We start from the raw sequence: 21566 nt of genomic DNA, 5'->3' as shown, positions 1-21566 counted from the left end.
TTCAAATACGTATCGGAAAATTGTGCACTATTTGCCAGTAAAATGCACAAAAAGTTGAAATCATTACTTTTTTTGTTGGAAGCTTTATTAACGGGCTTGAACGTTAAAGATTATCCTGTTGACTATCTTTCTTCAGGTTCCAACCGTTGAATGTGCATTTCCTATTTGAATTATAGTCTATAGATGATTTAATGGGCGTGGACGTGGCCACTTTTGAATAAGCTGCACTATTCGAGTGATTTTTATTTTTTATTTTATTTTTATTAAATTCCTGAGTGCAAATTCAGGTTGAAAAGATATATAAATACAATAAGAATTATTTACTAGATAGAAAATGTTTGGAGTTATATAACTTTTACCACAATTTTTTTTTATAAACTCACCTGATAGTCCATATAGCCCGATATAAGTGTCATGTAGTGCCACATAAGTACAAAAATTAAACAACAAAATTTAATTGTATTGTGATTAATGTGATTCGTTACTACTTGGGCATAGTTTTTCAAGAAAACTTAACGGCACAGAGTCTAGCACGTTTATGAGGAAGAGAAATGCAATGAATAGCAATAACTTCTTTTTTTTTTTAAAAAAAAAAAAATTATTTGTTAATGAAATATAGTAATTATTTAATTATAAAGATTTAAAGTTTTTACATTTAACGATATACATAATTTTATATATTTTTTTTTAATTTTTAAAAGACATACCAACATTAAAAGATGCACCGAATTTACTTACTAACCATAAAATAAATAAAAATGAAGATGATCATATTCCACGAAGAAAGTGATCACGTTGTTGGTACTCGTGGTAAATTATGCCAAGTTAGCTACCTATTTACATGATTTTTAAATGACATGATAATACATATTATTAAATTTTATATAGACTATAAAATAGTTTATCTCACTCCCCCAAACCTCTTTTCTTGTCAATATTCATTAGTGTGATTGGCAACACACTCAAAAAAAAAAAAAAAAAAAAATTAATAATCAATATCTTTTTTTTATTATTACCAAACAACTTTATTTCCTTTTTTCTCACAAAAATTTAATTTTTTTTCTTTATGTCAGATCAATTATTATTTTTTTATTAATATTTAAATAATAATAATAATTTTTTTTTTTACATGTCCACACAAAAGGGGGTGAAATGATTCGAACTAGTGACCTCCGCTTCATGAAACGTGATCCTCAACCGGTTAAGCTACTCCTTGAGAATACATGCACATATCTTTTCTTCCTTCTTTGACAACAGAATAAAAAAAAAAAAAAAAAAATTTGTCCATTCAAGTTGGTCCCGAATCCCGATGCAATGTTGCAGAAATGTGTGGAGTTTAGTGAAAGATATGTTACAATATTATTAGATTGCTGACATAACCGTCCACAAAAGAGAGACGTGGATGGCTACGGACCTCAGTTTTAAGCTTCAGCCACATAATTAGCATTTAGCCCCCAATGCTCTATTTTCTCATATTATAAAATTTGACGGTCATGCTTTTTAGTCTTCTTTTTTTTTTTTTTTTCCCAATTAATTTCTCGTCCTCAACCAATCCACACTCTCTCTCTCTCTCTCTCTCTCTCTCTCTCTCTCCATATGATACAATATCTCTCTCCATATGATACAATATAAAATAGAGAAAAACATGCATAAAAAAAATTGAGGAGAAAAAAGTGTGTTAAATACCACTGAAAAATTGAGAAACCGTAGAGCATATTATGCCATAATATATATTTTTTTGAAAAATATTATTTTGCATTTTTCTAAAACCTAGCTAAGTATGCTTAAAGAATGACAAAAATTTCTTACAAATTAATTTTTATCTTATAATATTGACATGACAGTTCTAATCAACCATTTATTTTTTTTAAAAGTTAAGACTGATACATCAACAGGACGAGATAATTTTAACGTTACTCAAAGCTATAAATAGAAAAACAAAGTCAAATCACTAGTTTCCTTAACTTTAATGTCTTTTTCCATACTTCCCAAAAAATAAAAAATAAAAAAAGTCTTTTACCATAATTAATATTTTACTTTAAAGAGTTTGGATTATAGGGTTTTGATTTGTTAATTTTTGGTCGGTTTCTTAGGTCAAAATTCCAAACTTGCACGAACTTTCCATCCAATAGTCCAAATTTATCTTGACTTGGTCCAACTTTCCCAACCTACACAATTAGCACCCATCTCAATCCAAGAAACCCTAATTCCGGATAATCCTCATGGCGTGTATATATATATATATATATATATAAAAGCTTCTTTTCTTTTCTTTTCTTCTTCTTCTTCTTTTTTATTTTTTATTTTTTATTTTTTTTTTATTTTTAAAGCAAGTTGGCCACTAGCCATAAGAGGATGGGATGGATCCACTTGCATTAAAATAGATTCTTTTGAGCTTCTCCTTGTTTCCTTTCACCGATTATTTTGGTAATCCCCACTTGGTTGTATGGGAATACGTACCCCCAATTAAATTGAAACAAGTTTGTCATGGTCAGGATGCTGCCTCATGGGTGGTAGTTGATAAAATATAATTAATTTAACCGGTTTAATTATCGAAATTCCATGTGCTATGGAGAAGAGATAATTATCTAATAATTAGACAAGACACTGATTTGACTTTGAGCACTCCAATATTGATCGGATGCAAACAACAACGACACACTTTTTTTCTTTTTTTGGTCGGGAGTGGGGTAAGGTTTTGGAATTGGTTGTTCAAATAGCAGCCTGGCCAGATTAAGAGTGAATAAGATCGTCGTTGGTAAACTTTTTCTTTTATAGAATAGAAAAATTACAACTTGTTAGTTGTTGTTTCATGAATGAGATAGGGTTTTGATGGACCCACCTGTCCAAACAGGTGTCTAAACAATTTGAGATTTATTCGGATACGGAAACTCTAATCTATCGAGATTCTTTCTCAATTAATTGTTCGAATTGGCAACAACTCAGACAGACGATTATATCGGATACTTAGGGTTTGTTTGGATTTGCGATTTAAAATAACGATTTTAAAATGTGCGATTTGAAAAAAGTGATTTTTAAAAACGCAGTTAAACGTTTGGTAAAATTGCAGTTTAGCCTTTAAAATTGCAAATTAGCCTTTGAAATTCTGCGTTTTCAAAAAAACACCATCTTACCTGCGATTTGAAAAAACATAAATTTTTAAAAACTTAATTTCCAAACGATTTTTGTTCTGCGATTTAGTTTCAAATCGTACTTATTATTTATGAAATCGAAATTTCAAACATACCCTTAGTCTATAGAATAGGAGGGTTTTTTTTTTTTTAAAAAAAAAAAAAATACATTACAAACCAAAGAATTTAAATAGTGAATGGTTTTCTTTTTCTTTTGGTAAATGATTGGTACCGTAAATAGAAGCAAAGGAGTGGATCCAAATTAAAGTGTGGCGATTATGAGAGGGATCGGAGGTGGCCAAATCAGAAAGCAAAACAAATTGTCACCAAGATTTCCAACATGCATGTGATTAATAATTTAATAAACAAGTAAATGGTTATGGCGGGTTGGGCGGTGGAGGATTTGACAATAATTAAGACAGGGACCAACTCTCTGATAGAAAGATTTTCCGTGATCTCAGCTAATTACTATTCAAATTACAGGAGTTAGATAGCAAGAACCATAAAATTAAAAAAATTAAAATAAAAAACCTTCAGCAGACAAGCATGATACAATCTCCACCGTCCACCAAGATCTGCGTATCCACCGACCCTAATTTTTATTTATTTTTATTTTTTTCTTTTAAGAAAATGTTCATCTATCAACAATACAGCTAGGCGTCTCCTCTATCCATATATGATGAACAACCCTATTTTTCTAGGCTATGTTACGAGGATTATGATTTTTTAAAATTATTTATTCAAATTTGAGAGAATTTAAGTAAGTGATTAATTGTGAGAGACCACTTATAAGATCTACTTGACTTAATAAAAATTGAGCTGCCTAACCACTTATTTGGTCAGGTGGGTCCCGTAAGTGGTCTCTCACAATTACTTATCCGAATTCTCTCAAATTCACCATCTGGAAGACTTTTCCACGCCATTGGAACTGAATTTTGATTATTTTATGTTCTATTTTTTTTTTTTTCTAAAAAAACTTTGTTATTGATGGTTCAATTTTATTTTTTCTTCTTTCTAAATTCCTAATTTTGTATGTGATATCGTTTTGTTAGAGCAATCTTTTATATTTCATTGATTGAGTAATAATAAATATAATAAAAGTTTAATTTTGGAGGGATTCCCCTACCAAAAAAAAAAAAAAAAAATTGCTAAAAAATGTTTTTAGATTTTTTTATTTATTTTTTTAACTTTATACGATGGCTCCCTCAAACAAAATTTTTAATACGATCCCTAAAAATAAACAATCCTTGTCAAGGATGCATAGGACCTTAATTGACCTAAGGAAGCTCATTTAAACAGGCTACGGCGGCTAAAATGTCCCCAAGGATGGCATTTGAAAATAAAAATATATCCAACTCAAGCTCTGTAGGGCACTTTTGCAGTTTATAAATTACAGAATTTTGCTTCAATTGGGTTGAATGAACATTTTACAAAATTATTATGTGTCCCTTAGCGCATGTGAGGAGCAATTTTTTTTTTTTTCTTCAATTCGCTTATACTTTTTAATAGAATTTTTTCCGAACCTAATTTAAAAGAAAACTCTATCTGTTTATGAAAGGGCATCTCACTGTTATGAAATTAATTGTTTGTCATGAGACTAATATGCCCTCACAAAATATATTTTCTCTCTGACTCGTCCTTCTAGATATAATAATCATTTAAAAAAAATTAAGATCACCCAAAAAGCACATTAGGAACAGCAAAATCCTACTTAGGCGCAACAAGGATGGTCTAAGAACTTTTTTTAATATATCTTTTTGCTTGAGAAAGGTGTAGAAACTTAAGAGTATAGGTAAGCCTTTTGAAAGACAAGCAAGGGAGAGTATAAAATTGCAAAGATGCTGAAAATAGCAAACCTATCACACCATTATAGGAAGATTGGAATGTCTTCGTAGAAAATGTTTTCAAGTGGGTCCCCTTCTTTTATCTCTCACCAACAAATTCAACCTGCTCTTCGTTCTTATTTGTCACCCCTGAATTCCCTATGGTGCTTTTCCAAGGCACCTACAATATAATACATATTAAAAAAATAGTAAAAGTACTTAGAAGGATCGAGATAGAATTTGATTGATGATGATGATGACAACAAATGTGATATCATTGATTGAAAACAATGGCATATGAAAATTAGAACACCAATACTTTAATACAAATTAAGTTTGGTAGTGGTAACTATGACCCATCGGAAGAGTGAAAGACTAAAATATGAGAAGTCTCTTTGGGAAATATTATTATTATTATTAAGTGAATCAATAGTCCAGAAGACTCTTTAGAAATTAGGTATAGGAAGTAATGGAAAATCATGCCCATTCGGTGTATTTGAGAGGTCACAAAAGTGATGGAGACCAAAGAATAGAGAGCATCAAAAGTTTATACTTCAGATGCTGCGGATTGGAATTTATTGTTATTGGACTGTTCAAATTTCTCTTAAGAGAGGTGAATTCTACATCTTAGACTGCCCAAAATAGGTAGGTCATGCAGCTTCGTTTCTATAAAATTCGGACAGGCTAATAACAGGAGATTCTCGTCTCCAAAGTGGAGCCATATATAATTAGCTCTATATGCATCTATTGCAGGTTTGACACGTGGTTGTATAAGGCTAAGAGAAAGCACCTCACAACTTTGGAAGACACAAGTTGATGAATGATAAAACTGAGGCATGTATAAACAGGAGGAGAAGCTGATAAGCATGGTACATGATGAGCCTTAACCAGATGTATAGGTATAGCACAAGATCATGGTCAATTATTTAATTAGCAGCCTAGCAGGTACATTAAATCGATTTCTCACGACCAACTTATGATAAGATATTCCTATACATCTCCTTTTCTTACCTGAGCTTCCGAATATCATTCACTTCTCAAGATTTATTTTTATTTTTTCTGAAAAACCCTTCTCAAAATTTTGGGTATTGCATTTGGTCCCCCCGTCAGGATAATTATGTTGCAGATGGTGGTTTCTTCAGGCTTTTGATCATTGTTATGAGTTGGATCATGTAGACATCAAACACAATGAGAGAGAGAGAGAGAGAGAGAGAGAGAGAGAGAGAGAGACTGTGACTGATGGGTCTGTATTTGTTTGGTTTTGGCTCGATTGGAGGGATAAGAAGAGAAGATTCCAAAGGGACAATTGACAGGTTCATGCACTCCACCTTCTAACCCTTGGGATATGGCTTTAGGCATGTAATAGCATATGATTTCGATTAGAGTTTGTTTTGGCTCTTGGATCGACAATTAGTCAATAGTGCATTCTACCCATAAAAGTTACAAATCAGATTCCAGAAGCATTAGTGGATGATTTTTACCATAAAAATAATGAACATTAGAGGCAATTAGAACCTGTAATTTCCTTCAATTGCCTCGTTGTTCTGTTCTCTTTTTGTGGGAATCTAAGCAAAAAGAAAGTGGCAAAAGATGGCACCACTGCAGTTGATAATGAACCTCTGTCAGTTCATGTTTTCTCAATATTACTATATTTATTTGGCAGATAATCTACTTTCGGTATGCTTAGAGCAAATTTTACTATTAACTACAAAAGACATTTCAGAATTGCAGTTGACTAGATCTGAATGTACAGCTATCCTTCACATCTTACAAACAACCAACAAATCACTGAAAGACACCCCCATTAGAGCATTACCTTTCATATATTTCCAACATAATCCTAAGCAAATTATATGCATAACCAACAAAAAATGCTTCCATGCGTTGATAAGGATGAGATTCTGCTAATTTATGGCTGCGCGAGCAAAACTCGCACGTGAAACAGCTCATGAAGCAGATTTCTGTAACCTGTTCAGTAATTCCTGCAAAATCAACACCAAAAGGATCAACTAATAGTAAAAATGTAATCACCTTAATAAGTTTTCCCCTTCTATATCAGATGTACCAACCAGTTTGGTAGCACCAACTGCTAGACGCTGCCTTTCTTTCTTCTCACGTTGGCACTCTCCACACCAGCTAGAGAATTCTTTCTGATATTTTTTCAGCTCTCTGAAGATCGAACTACAAAAAGATTGTGCATACAAATGGACCAAATTATAAAACAGAACTATACAATAAACTTTAATCCTCGCAATAAATTCTGACTATGCATTGAAAATCAAGCCAAAAGAGCACATGAGTAACAAAGGTGCAGCACAATAGGAACCCAACAAAACATGGACATCCCTATAAGGATACATAGAAAATCTTCACAAATCTAATTGCTTTGGTACGCTTCAATGATAGTATTTCTTTGTCAAGGTTCTCATACTTACCTTCTTGACAAAAAAATTAGTGCAACTTGCAATGTTACTACTGCACAACTACCAGCCAAGAAATGCAGATTGCAAAAGCAACGCATTAAGCGAGGTTTATCAATTATTATACCATAACAAATTGAAGTTAGTCTCCAATCATTAGATAATACAAAAGAAAAAAGAAGAAACAGCGATAACCATGAATTAGACAATGAATGAGAACTTCATTTAAATTTTAGCTTCTACAAGAGTTAAATCACGTAAACACAAAATATCACGACATTGTGCAAGTACTGCAAAATATGAGGAAATAAGAATCTCTACACAATTTGAGGGAGAGAACAAAAAAAAATAATAAAAAAAGTAAACCAGACAAGCAAGCATAAACCACTGACAAGTAAAAACTATGTAAATCATCTTCTAATTTTTATTTATTTTTAAATGAGAGAATAATTGAAAATTCTGAAGGTGATTGCAAGCAAATAAGTTGTTCAAGAGAAGAACTTGAGTTCGCAGTAACTGACAGTGGTGTCATGAACGAATTATGTGAAGGACATAAAGCTCCAAACAGACAACACTGCGTGGTAAGCTCCAGCCTCATGGTGCCTTAGTATTTAGAACAGACCAGATAGAGCTGATTGATATCAGAATGCAGAAACCATGAATGAATAGATGCTGAGACACAAAGTTCATTCAGAAAAGTAAATGAAAAGAAAGAAATCCAGTTTCCCAAGGATTATACACCCCTCCCAAAACATAAAGTGTATATAAAGAAAGAAAAAACACAGCAACGGCAGCGGTACCGAGAAAGAAGATAAAGAACTGTAGCAATGGCCCCAGTCAACAGGAAGCTGTCCAAATTTAACACTGAGATTTCTGAAATATTTTTTCTGCAGGGAGTTTACATCCCCAAGGGTTTGTAATTGGTTTTAAATTAAATCCAGGGTTTCTATTCGCTTCAATTACGAACCCAAAACTTCCATATTTTCCCCTCCGTCCATATCTATTAGCTTTGGACTAATGGGAGGACAGGAACAAATTCAAAAAAAAAAAGGGAAGAAGAAAAGAAAGGGAAAGGAAATGCATTGCAGAATGTCTTCCTCTCCCGCCATGGTCCATGGGTAATCATACATCCATGGCCCAGCAACAACCCCATTAGTCAGCAAACCTCCACCATCCATAGCCACAAACCTCCATCTTTGACAGCCAAATAGACTCGTCAGCAACCAAAACTGACCCGCCATCAACATGAAACAAAATCAAATATGCCACCATAAAGTAGCTCAAATTCCCACCCACTTCTTATACCTGTCTCCATATTTCACCATCACACCAGTCAAATAGTAAGACCTGAAAACAGGCACAGAGACACAAGCTTTTCCTTTCTTTTTTGTTTCCGTCTTCCATCTATTACAGCACTTCTTTCTTCACCGAAGTCTGACTCAGTATTCCATTGAGTTCTCCTTCCTTCAAGAGCTCGGGAAAAAAAAGTCTCAAAATGGAAAAGAAAATAAAATTCAATAAAATCATTTTCAAAACAAAAAAGAAACAGGGAAAGAGCAGCAAACACTAATCACATATGCACATCAAAGGAGATTTGGATTTGCAGATCTCACAGCTCTTAATCTTCATCTGATTTTGATCGGTCTGTTGAATGCTTTTGCCACTGGTTATGTAGTAATTTTTTATTTTATAATGTGTTTTTTGGAGACAGAAATTTGGCAAGGTGTGGGGCTCAGAGGAGAGATCGTTCCAGATTGTTCTAGAATCAGCTATGCCAATCAGAATATGTGGTGAGAGATGAGAAGGGTTGCATATGTTTCAGGTATTGAAAGGGAAAATGATGAAATGGCTACAATGCTTAAGGACATCAAGAGAAGGCAGCTCTAACTCATATGTTTCAAGTACGGAGAAGTCGGTGAGTATTTGGGTCAGTCTATGGTGCCATATTTGAGTTTCATTGATGCTAATGGTGGTGACGGCTGATGAGTTTTTTTATCTGTGAACAATGGAGGTTTGTGTGGTCATGGATGGTAGAGGTTTGGTGACTAATGAGATTTCGGCTGGGTCATGGACCATGGTGGGAGATGGGAACACTCTACAATGCTCTCTCTCTCTATCTAAAATTTCTTTTTCTATATTGTAGTGCTCATGGAAGTTAGCGTTTTAATTGAAGCCATTAGAAGTTCAGGGTTTAATGTGAGACCAACCTCAAACCCTAGGGGGAATTATGTAATTTTCCCTATTTTTTTCTTTTTTCTTTTTAACAAAAAATTTAAAAAATTACTGTAAGGCTAGTTTTCCCAAAATGTTAAATTCAAATTCTTTCCTTATATACTTTTTCCCCTTGTAATGCTAAAATTCAGACCACAAACAAATTGGAAAGCCGTATTTGAAATGGTATTCTTTTCACATAGGAAGTAACTCTGATATCACACCTTCAGGTAGGATGTCTTTAAAAAACCTAGGCTTTTCTTGAAATTTCTTGAGAGAGAGATACCTTCTGCACCACAAAAGTAAGTTGACCCGCCGCCCAGATGTCGTGGCTCTAGCACCATGCCGATGGCGACCACGATGAAGAACAGCACGACCCGGAACATGGGAGTAATCTAAGATTTCCTATTGGGGGAAAAAATCCGCCAAGACAACAAAAAAAATAAGAACCCATAACCTGCAGAAAATTACTAACAAAATATGCAGTACATAAAATAACAAAAGAATCCAAATTGGACATCATGAAGAATTGAAAGTAAAAGGACACATTCTTAGTTTTTTTTTATAAGTAATTGCCCCCAAGGGGAGGGGGAATGAGAAATTCGAATTAGTGACCTTCGTTTCATGAGATGCAGTCCCCAGCCGATTGAGCTATCCCTTTGAGTTAAAAAAAGTTCACATTTAAACCCCAAGGGGAAACGTTCTTAGTTAACAGAGCATTAGTTCATCTTCCTTCTCTTTATGTCCTCATTTAGAAGAGTAATGCTACGTATCATTTATCTATCCTCCTTTTATCCCCCCAAAATTGATGTGGCTCTTAAAATCACCATTGGATCAAAATCCAATAATGATCTATCATAAATTCAATGGTGATTTTAAGAGCCACATCAATTTTAGGAGGATAAAAGGAGGACAATGGGATGATTTGTAGCATTACTCCATTTAGAATAAGGTGTAGAGGACTCGTTAGGGAGTTGCCTACCATAGTTAACTACTAACTTTGAACTGGAGTGGAAAAATAAATAATAAAAAACTATACGCATCAATGTCCTTCCATGTGTCTATTTTGGAACTCGTAAACTTGAAAATTTTCTTATGAATTTTATAATGATATTGATTGTGATTCTTTGAAGAATATGTAGTTCTTTAAAGTTGAAGAATTAATAAACATAACATCGCTTGGTTAATGTATGAAAAGTAAGGCATGGCTTGATGACAACTGCACTCAATAAGAATTGATCTTTTTTTATGAATACTCAATAAATTGATCTTAAGGTTAATATACCTCTTGTTGGGTTCCTGAGTGTACATGGTTATCGCATCGGACACCACGAAAGAACAATTCTCCACCAGAAAACTGCTTACCCAAGCAAACATTCAATGTGACTTCCGAGTCATCCACATGGAAACCTACATAAATAAGCTGCCCAGATTTCATAAAAGCTCATAAAGTTATAGCTTAGTGCCCAGAGTTTTGAGACTGAAGAAAAAATACCAAGAAATAGAATAAAATTAGAACAAGTGATGAAATAGGCGTATCAGATAATTCATGAATTACAGGTTGCAGCAGTTATAAGAAATGCCCCAGATTTAAACGAGAGAGAGGATCTAACCATGCTAAACCTCATAAACGAAACTGTGGGAAATAAAGGACAATTGTTATTTTTTAAATTTTTTTATAAGTAATCAAAATATCATTAAAAGGCGTAAGGCAATCCAGGTATACAAAAAGTATATAAGAGAAGCCACCTAGCTAGTAGGAGCAAAAAAAACAAGAAAAACATGATAGTTAATCACCAAAAGAGAAACAAAAGCAACTATTGAAAAATACAGGATCCTCAAAGCTTCTATCATTCATTTTCCTCCATAGACACCACAAAAGGCATGAAGGCACAATCTTCCACACAGCAACACTCCGAGTCCTGCCGGCAATCCGCCAACAACTATACTTGTCAATTAATCTCGTCTAGACATAACTCAAGACAGCCCAAATCGACTGAAGAAAACATTCTAAATGGCATAAGCAACCTCACAATGAAAAATAAGATGGTCAATGAACTCTCCATTTCTTTTACACATACGACACCTATCAACCACAATGGCGCACCGCTTCTGGAGATTGTCTATGATAAGGATCTTTCCTAGGGCCACCAACCAAACAAAAAATGCCACCCTCAAAGGGACCTTAGTCCGCTAAACACTCTTCCAAGGGAAACGGAAATCATCATTACAACCCATAACACTATAGAAGGATTTAACACCAAACAACCCTCTTCTGGATTGAACCCACCACAGCTTGTCCTCCCATTCAAGTCTCATTCTCACTAAATACAACACCCTGAAAAACGAGGTAAAGGTCCCAATCATGAGCTGCTCTAGCAAAGCTCATGTTCCACTGAATGGAACCTCCAAAAAATTCCACGTGAGCCACAACAAAAGTATCCTTTGTGCAAGCAATATCAAATAAAATTGAAAATGCTTCCTTAAGAGCCAAATCCCCACGCCAAAGATCATGCCAGAATCTAATCTTAGAGCCATCTCCCATGTCAAATTTGGTATGACTACAAAATTTCCCCCAACCCTTCCCATATTCTTCCATAAACACACTCCATACACTCCCAACAAGTTCACTAGAACACCACACTCCCCATGAACTTCCATATTTTGAGTCTTCCACCACTCTCCACCAAGCCTCTCTTATGCCCATACCGCTAAAGCCATTTACCTAAAAGAGCATGATTAAACCTTTGCAAGTTTCTAACCCCCAACCCTCCCATAGAGATCGGCATACAAACCTTAGACGAACTCATCGGGTGATATTTGAACCCTTCGCCTAGCCGGCCCTATAAGAAATCATTTTGAAGCTTCTCAATACGGTTTGCAACACTCGTAGGGAGAGGAAAAAGGGACATGAAGTACGTAGGTAAGTTGGATAGGGTGCTCTTGATAAGGGTAATCCTACCACCCTTAGACAAAGACAACCTTTTTCAACTAGCCAACCAACGTTCAATCTTCTCAATAACACCATTCCATATATGTTTGGCCTTGTAAGAGGCCTCCAACGGAAAACCAAGATACTTCATGGGCAGAGACACAACCCCACAACCCAGAATCCCAGCCACATTATCAAAATCTCCCACAAGAACCAATTCTGACTTGGCTAAGTTCGTCTTCAAACCCGATGCAGCTTCAAAACATAAGAAAGCTCCGTAAATTGCATAGATGATTTGGGTCAGTCCCACAAAAAAGCAATGTATCATCAACAAACATAAGATGGGAGATATCGGTCCTGGCCACCACAAAGAAGCCAGACCACAAGCCTCCACTTACTGCAGCTGAAATCATCCTACCTAACGCCTCCATCACTATGACAATGTTAGCATTTTGGCTCTCCAAACTAGGGATTTCAGCAAAATAGTGAGCCATATGAGAATGCTCTAAAAAAGCTAGTGGGAGAGCCATTCACCAAAACCGAGAAACAAATGCACCAAGAAAATACAATGAGCTATCCATGAGCACCATTTCCCCCCAAACTCGCACCTTCTCAGCATGTACAGCAGAAAATCCCCATTAACAGGATCATAAGCTTTTTCTAAGTCCATTTTACAAATAGCCCCCAGTTCTCCAGATCTCAATCTACTATCATGGCATTCATTGGTAATAAGAATAGGACCTAGGATCTGCCTACCTTGGATGAACGCATTATGTGACTTAGAAATAATCTTCTCCAACACCATCTTAAGCCTATTCGCTAGAATCTCAGCAATAATCTTGTACCCACTAGACTGATAGGGCAAAAGTCCTTGGTGTCAACAATCCCTGGAATCTTCAAAATGAGGGCGAGAAATGTATAATTAAGGCTTCTCTCAAATTTACTACTAGCATGGAAGTCACGAAAGACCTTCATGATGTCCTCTCTCAAAACAACCCAACAAGCTTGGAAGAATGCCATAGAGTAACCATTAGGGCCCAGCGCCTTATCACCATTCAAGTTCTTCCCCATTGAATCAGATTGATTCATATTTGAAAGAGGTTTACAATAAGTTCTTTCAAAATTTACTATTTGACCCTCTGTTAGAGGTGTTCCAAAAATGTTTGCGATCAAGTAAATAACTCTACGAACGAATGGATCGGATCGAATTGGAAAATGGAAAGATTTATACAAGTTATACCTTTCGTCACCACTTTGCTTTCACAACCTCCCACACTTCCCTTTCCCCAAAATCTATCTCCAACCAACTAGCCTCAGCCTCCGCCTCAGCCTCAGCAACAGAATCAAAGGAAAGACCGTCCACCACAAGCCTCCAACTAAACTACTCAGTGAACAACTTTTTAAAAAATTGGACAATGTGCTCGTTGATCCCGGACCAGTTGGTAGAAATTGTGCCAACAATCAACAAGGAATCAATGGAATTCCTTCTTCTATTGGAGATAGCCATTATGTGAAAAAACTTCGTGCACTTGTCACCCTCCCTAAGCCACAAGATCCTAGATTTTTGCCCCCAACTCACTTCCTTCGTGTGAGTGGATCTTTCTAGTTCGCTAACAATTTCTACCTTCTTCATGCTCTCTTCCACACCTAATGCCCTCCCTTCTTTAATGATAACAAGAACACGTACCTCATCCAAAAGGATCTTCTTCCTTTCTACATTGCCAAACAACCTTCTCATTCCATCTCTTTAAGTCTACTTTCATAGCTTTGAGCTTGCTAGCTAAAATGAAGCTCAAAGAGCCTTGGAAAAATAAGAGTCCCACCACTGTTTCACCTGTCCACAAAACCCTCAGACTTAAGCCACATGTTTTCTTTAAAATAAAATTTAAAAAATAAAAAATAAAAAAAAAATTACAAATTTGAATGGCCTACTACCCGGTCTACCCCTATGAAAGTCGCCACAGTCAAGGAGGATCGACAAATGATCCGAGAAAAGTCTAGGAAGCCTCCTTTGTGACACGCCAAGAAACTGGGCTTCCCACTCCGAAGAAACCCATAATCTATCAATTCTGGACCAGGAGGGATATTCTTGATTATTTGACCAGGTAAAAGTTCCACCCACAACAGGGAGGTCCATCAAGCTCTGATCAAAAATGAAATAAGAAAACTCCGACATAGCTGGGCATAAACGAGGGAATCTAACAACGTTGAAATCACCCCAAATGCACCAAGGCAAATTCCACCAGCTGAACAAACCAGCCAACTCATCCCAAAGGAACCTTCTATCCCTATCGGAATTAGGGCCATAGACACCCGCAAAAGCCCAAGGATAATTATGAGAAGTCAGAATAAAAGAAAGGATTTAGAGGTTTCAGAACCAAAAGCAATCTTTTAATCAATCAAGTTTGGATATGCCAAGAACCCTCAAAACAGATTGAGTTGGACTAAGAGTAAATTAGTCTATTCATTGTAAAGCATGTTAGCAATAGATGTATATATGCACACACACATACCCCATTACCTTTTATAGCAGTCGTAACTAACTAGCTAGATAACAACAGTTTACAAAACATGGGATAAAGGAAGAATTAGGTGAGATGGGCAGTATGCGCAGAGTGCATGCCAACCCCATTGGTATTATAGACCAAAGGCTTGAGGGCAATGAAGCTTGGCATATTGGTGTGCTAAGTAATAGGACTGACAAAGCGTTAAATGCATTTGAGAATAGGAACAAATCGTATGTGAGTCTACACATCATAAGTAAGTTGGTGTATGCGTATGAGAGAGAGAATAACCAATGTAATGTTTTTTTTCCCAACCATATAACGAAGTGTGTGTGTGTAACAAGTTGCACATTGTTTTAAATGAGAAAAACTAGAGAGAAAATAAAGAAGGTTAGAACCTACCAAGCTCGACATCTCTATCCATTCCATATTCAACAACAAAACCGTGATGAGAATCTAGAGTGGATCCACCAACTTCAGGAAAGAAAACTACATCAAAATCCAAACAACAAAAAGATAAGTCTACACCATGATATTGATCCATTTATCCCATCTCTACGCTTCTAGTCAAAATCTCGTACAGATGGAAATATACTACCTCTAGATATAGAACATATAAAGTCCTCCATCAACTTGTCAAGCATGGTTTCCAATCCAAAGTCATCAAGAACAGCACCATATTTGTTCATTGTGTTAGGTCGCATGATTCTGAATTTTGTCTCATGGACCCATCTTTCAAAATTTTCCACCTAAGCAATCAGAACCTGATAAGAAAACATAAAAACAATATAAAGTAAAATCAAGATCCTACATGCCAGATGACATGAAGAAAGAGTGATGATACCTCGGATACCAACAATTCACAGAAATGTGGCTGAAGCATTTCAAATGTATAAACTCCCGGAGAGGGTTCGGTCATTATACTTCTAAAACTCTCCTTTGCATTTTCATTGATTGCTTTGAGAAAGGAGGGGACAAAGAAGTTTGCAGCATTCATAGTATACAGCTCCCTATGTAGAGGCTGAAAATGGAACAATTAAGAAGGAATTTTACATACATAAGACGTATGAAGACGATTAGCTTTTATACATGCAGAAAGGAACTCCAAACAGTTCAATTTTTATCATGATTTCATCTTACTTTGGCAGATCCTAAATCCTAAAAATATAAGAATCATTGAATCAGAAAAACACACTTCAAATTTCCTCCATAAGACCCACAAAGGCTCTAATCACAATTTATCACATGTGACAGCATGTCTTAAATGTCAAAGAGATATCCAAATCAAAAGTCACCGTGAAACATACCTGATAGTTTGATATTATCTTCTTCCTGTATTCCCTATGCCTTTGAACCTGTTATGTAGAAGTGGAAACTATAAGCAATAGTTCTTTTTTCCATAACCAATTCAATCTCATTAGAAAAGCACAGAGGGGGGGCAACTCTAGTACACAGGAAGTATACAAGAGAAACCTCCAATTAAGGACAAAAAGAAGGACAATCCAAAAAAATCAGAAAAACTAGAAAAAGGCAAACTATTATACACCACTATCCATGTGTAAAGGGATTTGAACATAATATTTTTCAGCTCTACCACCGAAATCTCTCGGTCTTTAAAACTCCTTGCATTCTGCTTTCTCCAAATACACCGCATTAAATACAAAGGAGAAAACCTCCAAACTTCCAAAAAGTTACGGCTTCCCACCTGACCTCTCCAACAACTCTCTCACCCTTCTAGTAGGCATAACCCGCTCAATGCCAAACAGATGAAAATGCGAACTCCGTAATTCTCTTGCCACTTCACAATGAAAAAGAATGTGATCAATGGACTCCCCACTTTTTTTGCACATACAACACAAATTCACCACTGTGATGTTCCTCTTCCTCATGTTATCCAAAGTCAAGATTTTTCCTAATGCTGCCATCCACACAAAGAATACCACTCTCGAAAGAGCCCTAACTCTCCAAATACTCTTCCAAAAATAATATGTTTCCCAAAGAAGACAAAAATAGTAAAAATAAAATAGAGAAATAGAAATAAAATAGAGAAAAAATTGTTGCCGACAATAAGACATTTTATCCATTCTATTTGTTATATCAAGCACATACCCAAAATGAGAAAAAAAATCATGAGAGGTGAAGTGATTAGGGATACAATACTCAAGATTGGATGAATAATGAAAGCAGTGCACATCTATCAACTCAATGTGACAGAATAGGGACGTGGAAAACCTATTTGAGGATGAATGAGAAAGTACCCTAGAATGGCACCTAGCTAGGCAAAACTTTATCTAGTGTGGTGTCCCGTAAACTTACTTTTGTATACCGTCGTAAATGGGACCATATTCTGCATACTGCAAGGAATGCACAAGATCAAGACCATTCATGCATTCATGCTGAGGACCCACGTGCATGAAGGATGTAGGTTTTGTGCACTACCTGCAATAAATGTGGCTGATATTATCCCATTTATAAACAAGGTACAACTCAACAAAGTTTTCCTGGATGAAATGGTGATATTGTAGTCCATGAACAGTAAAAAGCATGGGCTTGTCTTATTACATAAATAATTGGGGCTAAACTTCTATCGCAGGTCATATGTGGGCCCACATATGTAACCATGAAACTGGATGTTTTTATTCAACAACATCAAAGAGTAAAATTTGCTACCTCCACAACACTGAATCTAGAGGTATTTAGCTGAATACAAAGTTGGACGGGCGAGGCTAAGCCTTTGGCTTAAGTCTTGAAAGAAAAATAAATGCCTACCCCAATTTGAATGCTAAGTAAATGAAGAGACTAAATTCTCAACTCGATAGAGTTTTAACGTGTTAAAAAATTGCTACCTGGGTTTCAAGAAATAAAAAGAACTATTACCCAAGTTTCAATCATTTTAAAAATCACTCTCTGTCAAGTTTTTCATCCAAATTGCTGATGAAGTTTCTGCCATGTCAACCAGTCGCCAAGTCACCCGCAACCACGTATTTAAAACGACACGTCATACCCACAATTTGTGTGATTTCAATTATATCCAGCAAAAAAATGTAGGAAAAAAACAAAACAAAAAAAAGGGCAAATGCCAAGTCATATCCACGTATTTAAAATGACACATAATACCCACCACAACATAGAATTGCTTTCTTTCTTTTTCATAGTTTTTCTTTTTCTTTTTCTTTTTCTTTTCCAGAAATAATTGAAATTTCACAAATAATGTGCGTATGACGTTTCTTTTTAAATACATGGTTGCGGGTGGCTTGATGACTGACTGACTGACATGACAGAAACTCCATAAAAAATTTGGACGGAAAAGCTTATGGAATGAGTGATTTTTAAAATGATTAAAATCTGGGTGGTGATTCTCCTTTTTTTTTTTTTAAGGGAAACCTAGGTAGCAAATTTTAAATGCGTTAAAACCCAGGGACTAATTTTTTTCTTTTTCCTAATTTTAATGACTTAAGTGAACATAAAAAAACCATCACAAAAAGACAAGTGTAATTGCTTGTATTTGGACTTGTATGTTAGTACATGTGTCTTAGATGTCCTAGACTCGTGCAAAAAAAATTCCAAAGGGGCCTGTAGTAAACTACCACCACTTTTCTTTAATGCACATCATTTTAACCCTCTTAAAGAAATTCAGCAGAGACACAAGAAAAATGTCTTTCGAACACAACAGACAGGTTACTACTTTCAGTAATTCTTACTCAACTCTGTTATCCCTCAGGTGCATACCAAGCAGAGTGCCCCTCAAGTTCTGAGCCTGACACAGTAATAACACTATAGAGGCATCTCCACAGACCACAGGGTGAATTCCAAAATCTTCAACTACTATTACAATATAAGACGCAAGACTGAAATTTCATGATTTTCATCTTCCTCTCTCTTCTCTGCAACCAAAGCCGAATCAAATATTGAAAATATAAAGTAAATAGCCACATAATAGATCACAAAGGGGAAAAAAAAAATCCGCAATTTCTACTCAAGCTCATCTCCCTTGGGTAAACAAGATGGAATGACAAAGTATCAGCCATACATTTCCATTTTGCGATAGTTCTCTCACATGTTAATAAACTCACGTGAAACACCGGACATTCACAAAGAAACTACCAATAAAAAAATGTGTCTAAAGCACAAAACATTCACTTTCTCTCCCTTTCCTCATTTTCTAAGCCACCAAACATAATTTTTTTTAAAATTAAACAGTACAAATAAAATCTTACACGAGTGCGTTCGCCCTCGGGCGAGTAGCGGAGCAGAATGTGGCGCATGTACTGGAGCTTGAGGTCACGTGAGAGGTTGAGCATGTTGGAGGGCAAGTACTGCTCCAGCGAGCTGAAGAGCAGCGGGCTGAAGTCCAATTTCAGGTCCTCGTAGCTCTCCGGCTTGTGATTCTCGTTCGGGTGCCGCCCCAGCCTCAACTTCTCGTCCTCTACGACGCCATTCACGTTTCCGTTCCCGTTTCCGGCAACAGGCGTTTGGGGCTGTTTTCTCCGGTCCACAGAGCCATCCAGAGACATGGGAGGGATTGAAATTAGGGTTTTGGAAATTTGAGGCCTGAGGGAGAGAAGAAGAAGAAGGTAACAGATTTGAGCTCTAGCTGGCTGGTTTTAGTGGACAATGTAAATGTTGGGCTTGATCTTAGGTGGGACCCAGTGACTAGGTGGGGCGGTGATGACGTGGACTGCGCAGAGAATAAATCCACCACAACGATTTTTTTATTTGTAAAGCTTTGCTAAACGATTGCTATCTTGAATTTTTTGAGCATAAAATTGAATTTGCATCTCAACAAATTGTTGTCAGCAATTCAGGTACCAAATTGTGAGAGAATTTGCGTACGACATAATTCTATGTTTTATTTGGCGTAAAATAATTTTTAAGAAACAATTACAGCATTTTTCATTATTTGGTTAGAGCATAAATAATAATCAACAAGAAAATAATTTATATTTGACCAAAATTACTTAGTAAATTTTAGAAAATGATTTACATTTTTTAAAAGTTTAACGACCCACCCTCAATGATACAATATTGTCTTATTTTGGCTCCTCAAACCAGACGTCCCAAAAAGTCACCCATCTTAGGATTGCTCTCGCAGAAGCATGCTTAACTGCGGAGTTCTAATAGGTTCATTGACATCACTGCTTTAAAACGCGTTGTGTCATAAATGGTGCATTTATACCCACCCCCAATGACACAATATTGTCCGCTTTTGGCTTCCCAAACCAGACTTCCCAGGAGGTCACCCATCCTGGGATTGCTCTCGCAGAAACACTCTTAACTGCGGAGTTCTGATAGGTTCATCGTCATCACTGCTTTAAAACGCGTTGTATCATAAATAGTGCATTTATACCCACCCCAAATAACACAATATTGTCCGCTTTTAACTCCCCAAACCAGACTTCCCAGGAGGTCACCCATCCTGGAATTGCACTCGCAGAAACACACTTAATTGCGGAGTTCTGATAGGTTCATCGCCATCATGGCTTTAAAACGCTTTGTGTCATAAATGGTGCATTTATACATATAAGCACATCTTCATTCCCATGCGAAGTGGAACATCACAAAAAGCATAAATCATTTTTCCCAGACGGCAGACGCAGTTAATCCTCTTTTAAATAACACAGTCAACCTTCACGCTCAAGCAGTCGACCATCACCATAATTCGGCGATGGTTGCCGGATTCTGACAAGCCAGATTCCGGCACTAGTCGGAATTTGGGAATTTCTACCGGAATCCGACGACGTCCGACCACCGTCATCTAATTTCACTGATATTGTGCGAATCTAGCCAATTATGGTCAGATCCCTGCCATCTGGCAGGGATCATGCCAGAACGGCGGATTCCAACCACTTTAAAAATATTTTTTAAAAATAATTTCACTTTGTAAAATATATGATTTTAGTCAATGTGTATTTCTTAGTTAAACATAATTTGTTAGTTGTTTTTTTTATATATATTATTTTACATTAATATTTATATGTTGTGAATAAAAATTGATTTTTATAAGTTAATATAATTGGATGAAAATATAAAAAATATTTGTGATTTTTCATACGTGCCAAACACCGAAAAAAAAAATTTGGCGGAAAATATTTTCCTGAAAAATGACTTCTTATCAAAATTTTTACAACGAAAATCATTTTACGCTAAAACAAACGAAGCATTAATTGTTGTGAGAGGTGAATAAGTTGCTCGAAACTTATTCAAAAAATTGAGCAATTCAGAAATTCTTATTGAAAGTAAGCATCCATAAAAATTGGAATTGGAAACTTGTGGTTCAACAATTGAAGGGGTGGAAAGTGGTTGTGATAAATCACCGACACTCTTAAGACCAACTCCAAATATAATTATTACTCTCCTTTTTGCCATTGAAATATTATTGTTTAGAAGGAAAAGAGGGGGTATTTAAAAAATAAAAAATAAAATCAGGGGACCAAGTGAGAAAAGAGAAGAAAAAAGAAAGATCGGGGTCTTTAAGGGTGTAATTACTTCTACAATTTAAGTATTGAAAGTACCCCTAAAGAAGCTACAAGACCTACCTATTCCCA

At 35.9% G+C, this 21566-nt stretch overlaps 1 protein-coding gene across 4 annotated transcripts; it reads right to left on the bottom strand.

The window, feature by feature from the left end:
• Positions 1–4928: 4928 nt before the first annotated feature.
• On the bottom strand, positions 4929–19632 carry LOC133852489 (2-oxoglutarate and iron-dependent oxygenase domain-containing protein CP2-like). Of its 4 annotated transcripts, XR_009895954.1 has the most exons (10): positions 19239–19630; positions 16329–16376; positions 15866–16042; positions 15620–15770; positions 15424–15510; positions 10871–10995; positions 9872–9990; positions 7024–7135; positions 6771–6936; positions 4929–5135 (listed from the first exon to the last, which is right to left on the bottom strand). XR_009895954.1 is itself a non-coding variant. In XM_062289269.1 (9 exons), exons 1-9 carry the CDS (start codon positions 19533–19535, stop codon positions 6901–6903), a joined length of 1137 nt encoding a protein of 378 aa, XP_062145253.1. In that variant the 5' UTR covers positions 19536–19631; the 3' UTR covers positions 6606–6900. The 4 variants fall into 4 exon arrangements, 2 of the variants coding, with proteins under 2 accessions (XP_062145253.1, XP_062145242.1); XM_062289269.1 differs by lacking the exon at positions 4929–5135 and having other exon boundaries at positions 6606–6936; positions 15424–15495; positions 19239–19631; XM_062289258.1 differs by lacking the exon at positions 4929–5135 and having other exon boundaries at positions 6606–6936.
• Between the last annotated feature and the right edge of the window lie 1934 nt (positions 19633–21566).

The sequence above is a fragment of the Alnus glutinosa genome, chromosome 1 (genome assembly GCF_958979055.1).
Source record: "Alnus glutinosa chromosome 1, dhAlnGlut1.1, whole genome shotgun sequence".
NCBI classification, from domain to species: domain Eukaryota; kingdom Viridiplantae; phylum Streptophyta; class Magnoliopsida; order Fagales; family Betulaceae; genus Alnus; species Alnus glutinosa.
Note: the sequence above shows the minus strand (reverse complement) of the source record. Positions and strands in the feature narration are given on the sequence as shown.

What these genes read in the sequence shown, in the direction of transcription:
- LOC133852489 (XM_062289258.1), bottom strand. Translation starts at nt 19,535, where the DNA reads ATGTCTCTGGATGGCTCTGTGGACCGGAGAAAACAGCCCCAAACGCCT. An exon ending in CCGAGGGCGAACGCACTCGT is followed by an intron (nt 16,377 to 19,238) that starts GTAAGATTTTAT and finishes TCTACATAACAG; the next exon opens with GTTCAAAGGCATAGGGAATA. An exon ending in TATATGTTCTATATCTAGAG is followed by an intron (nt 15,511 to 15,619) that starts GTAGTATATTTC and finishes ATTTTGATGTAG; the next exon opens with TTTTCTTTCCTGAAGTTGGT.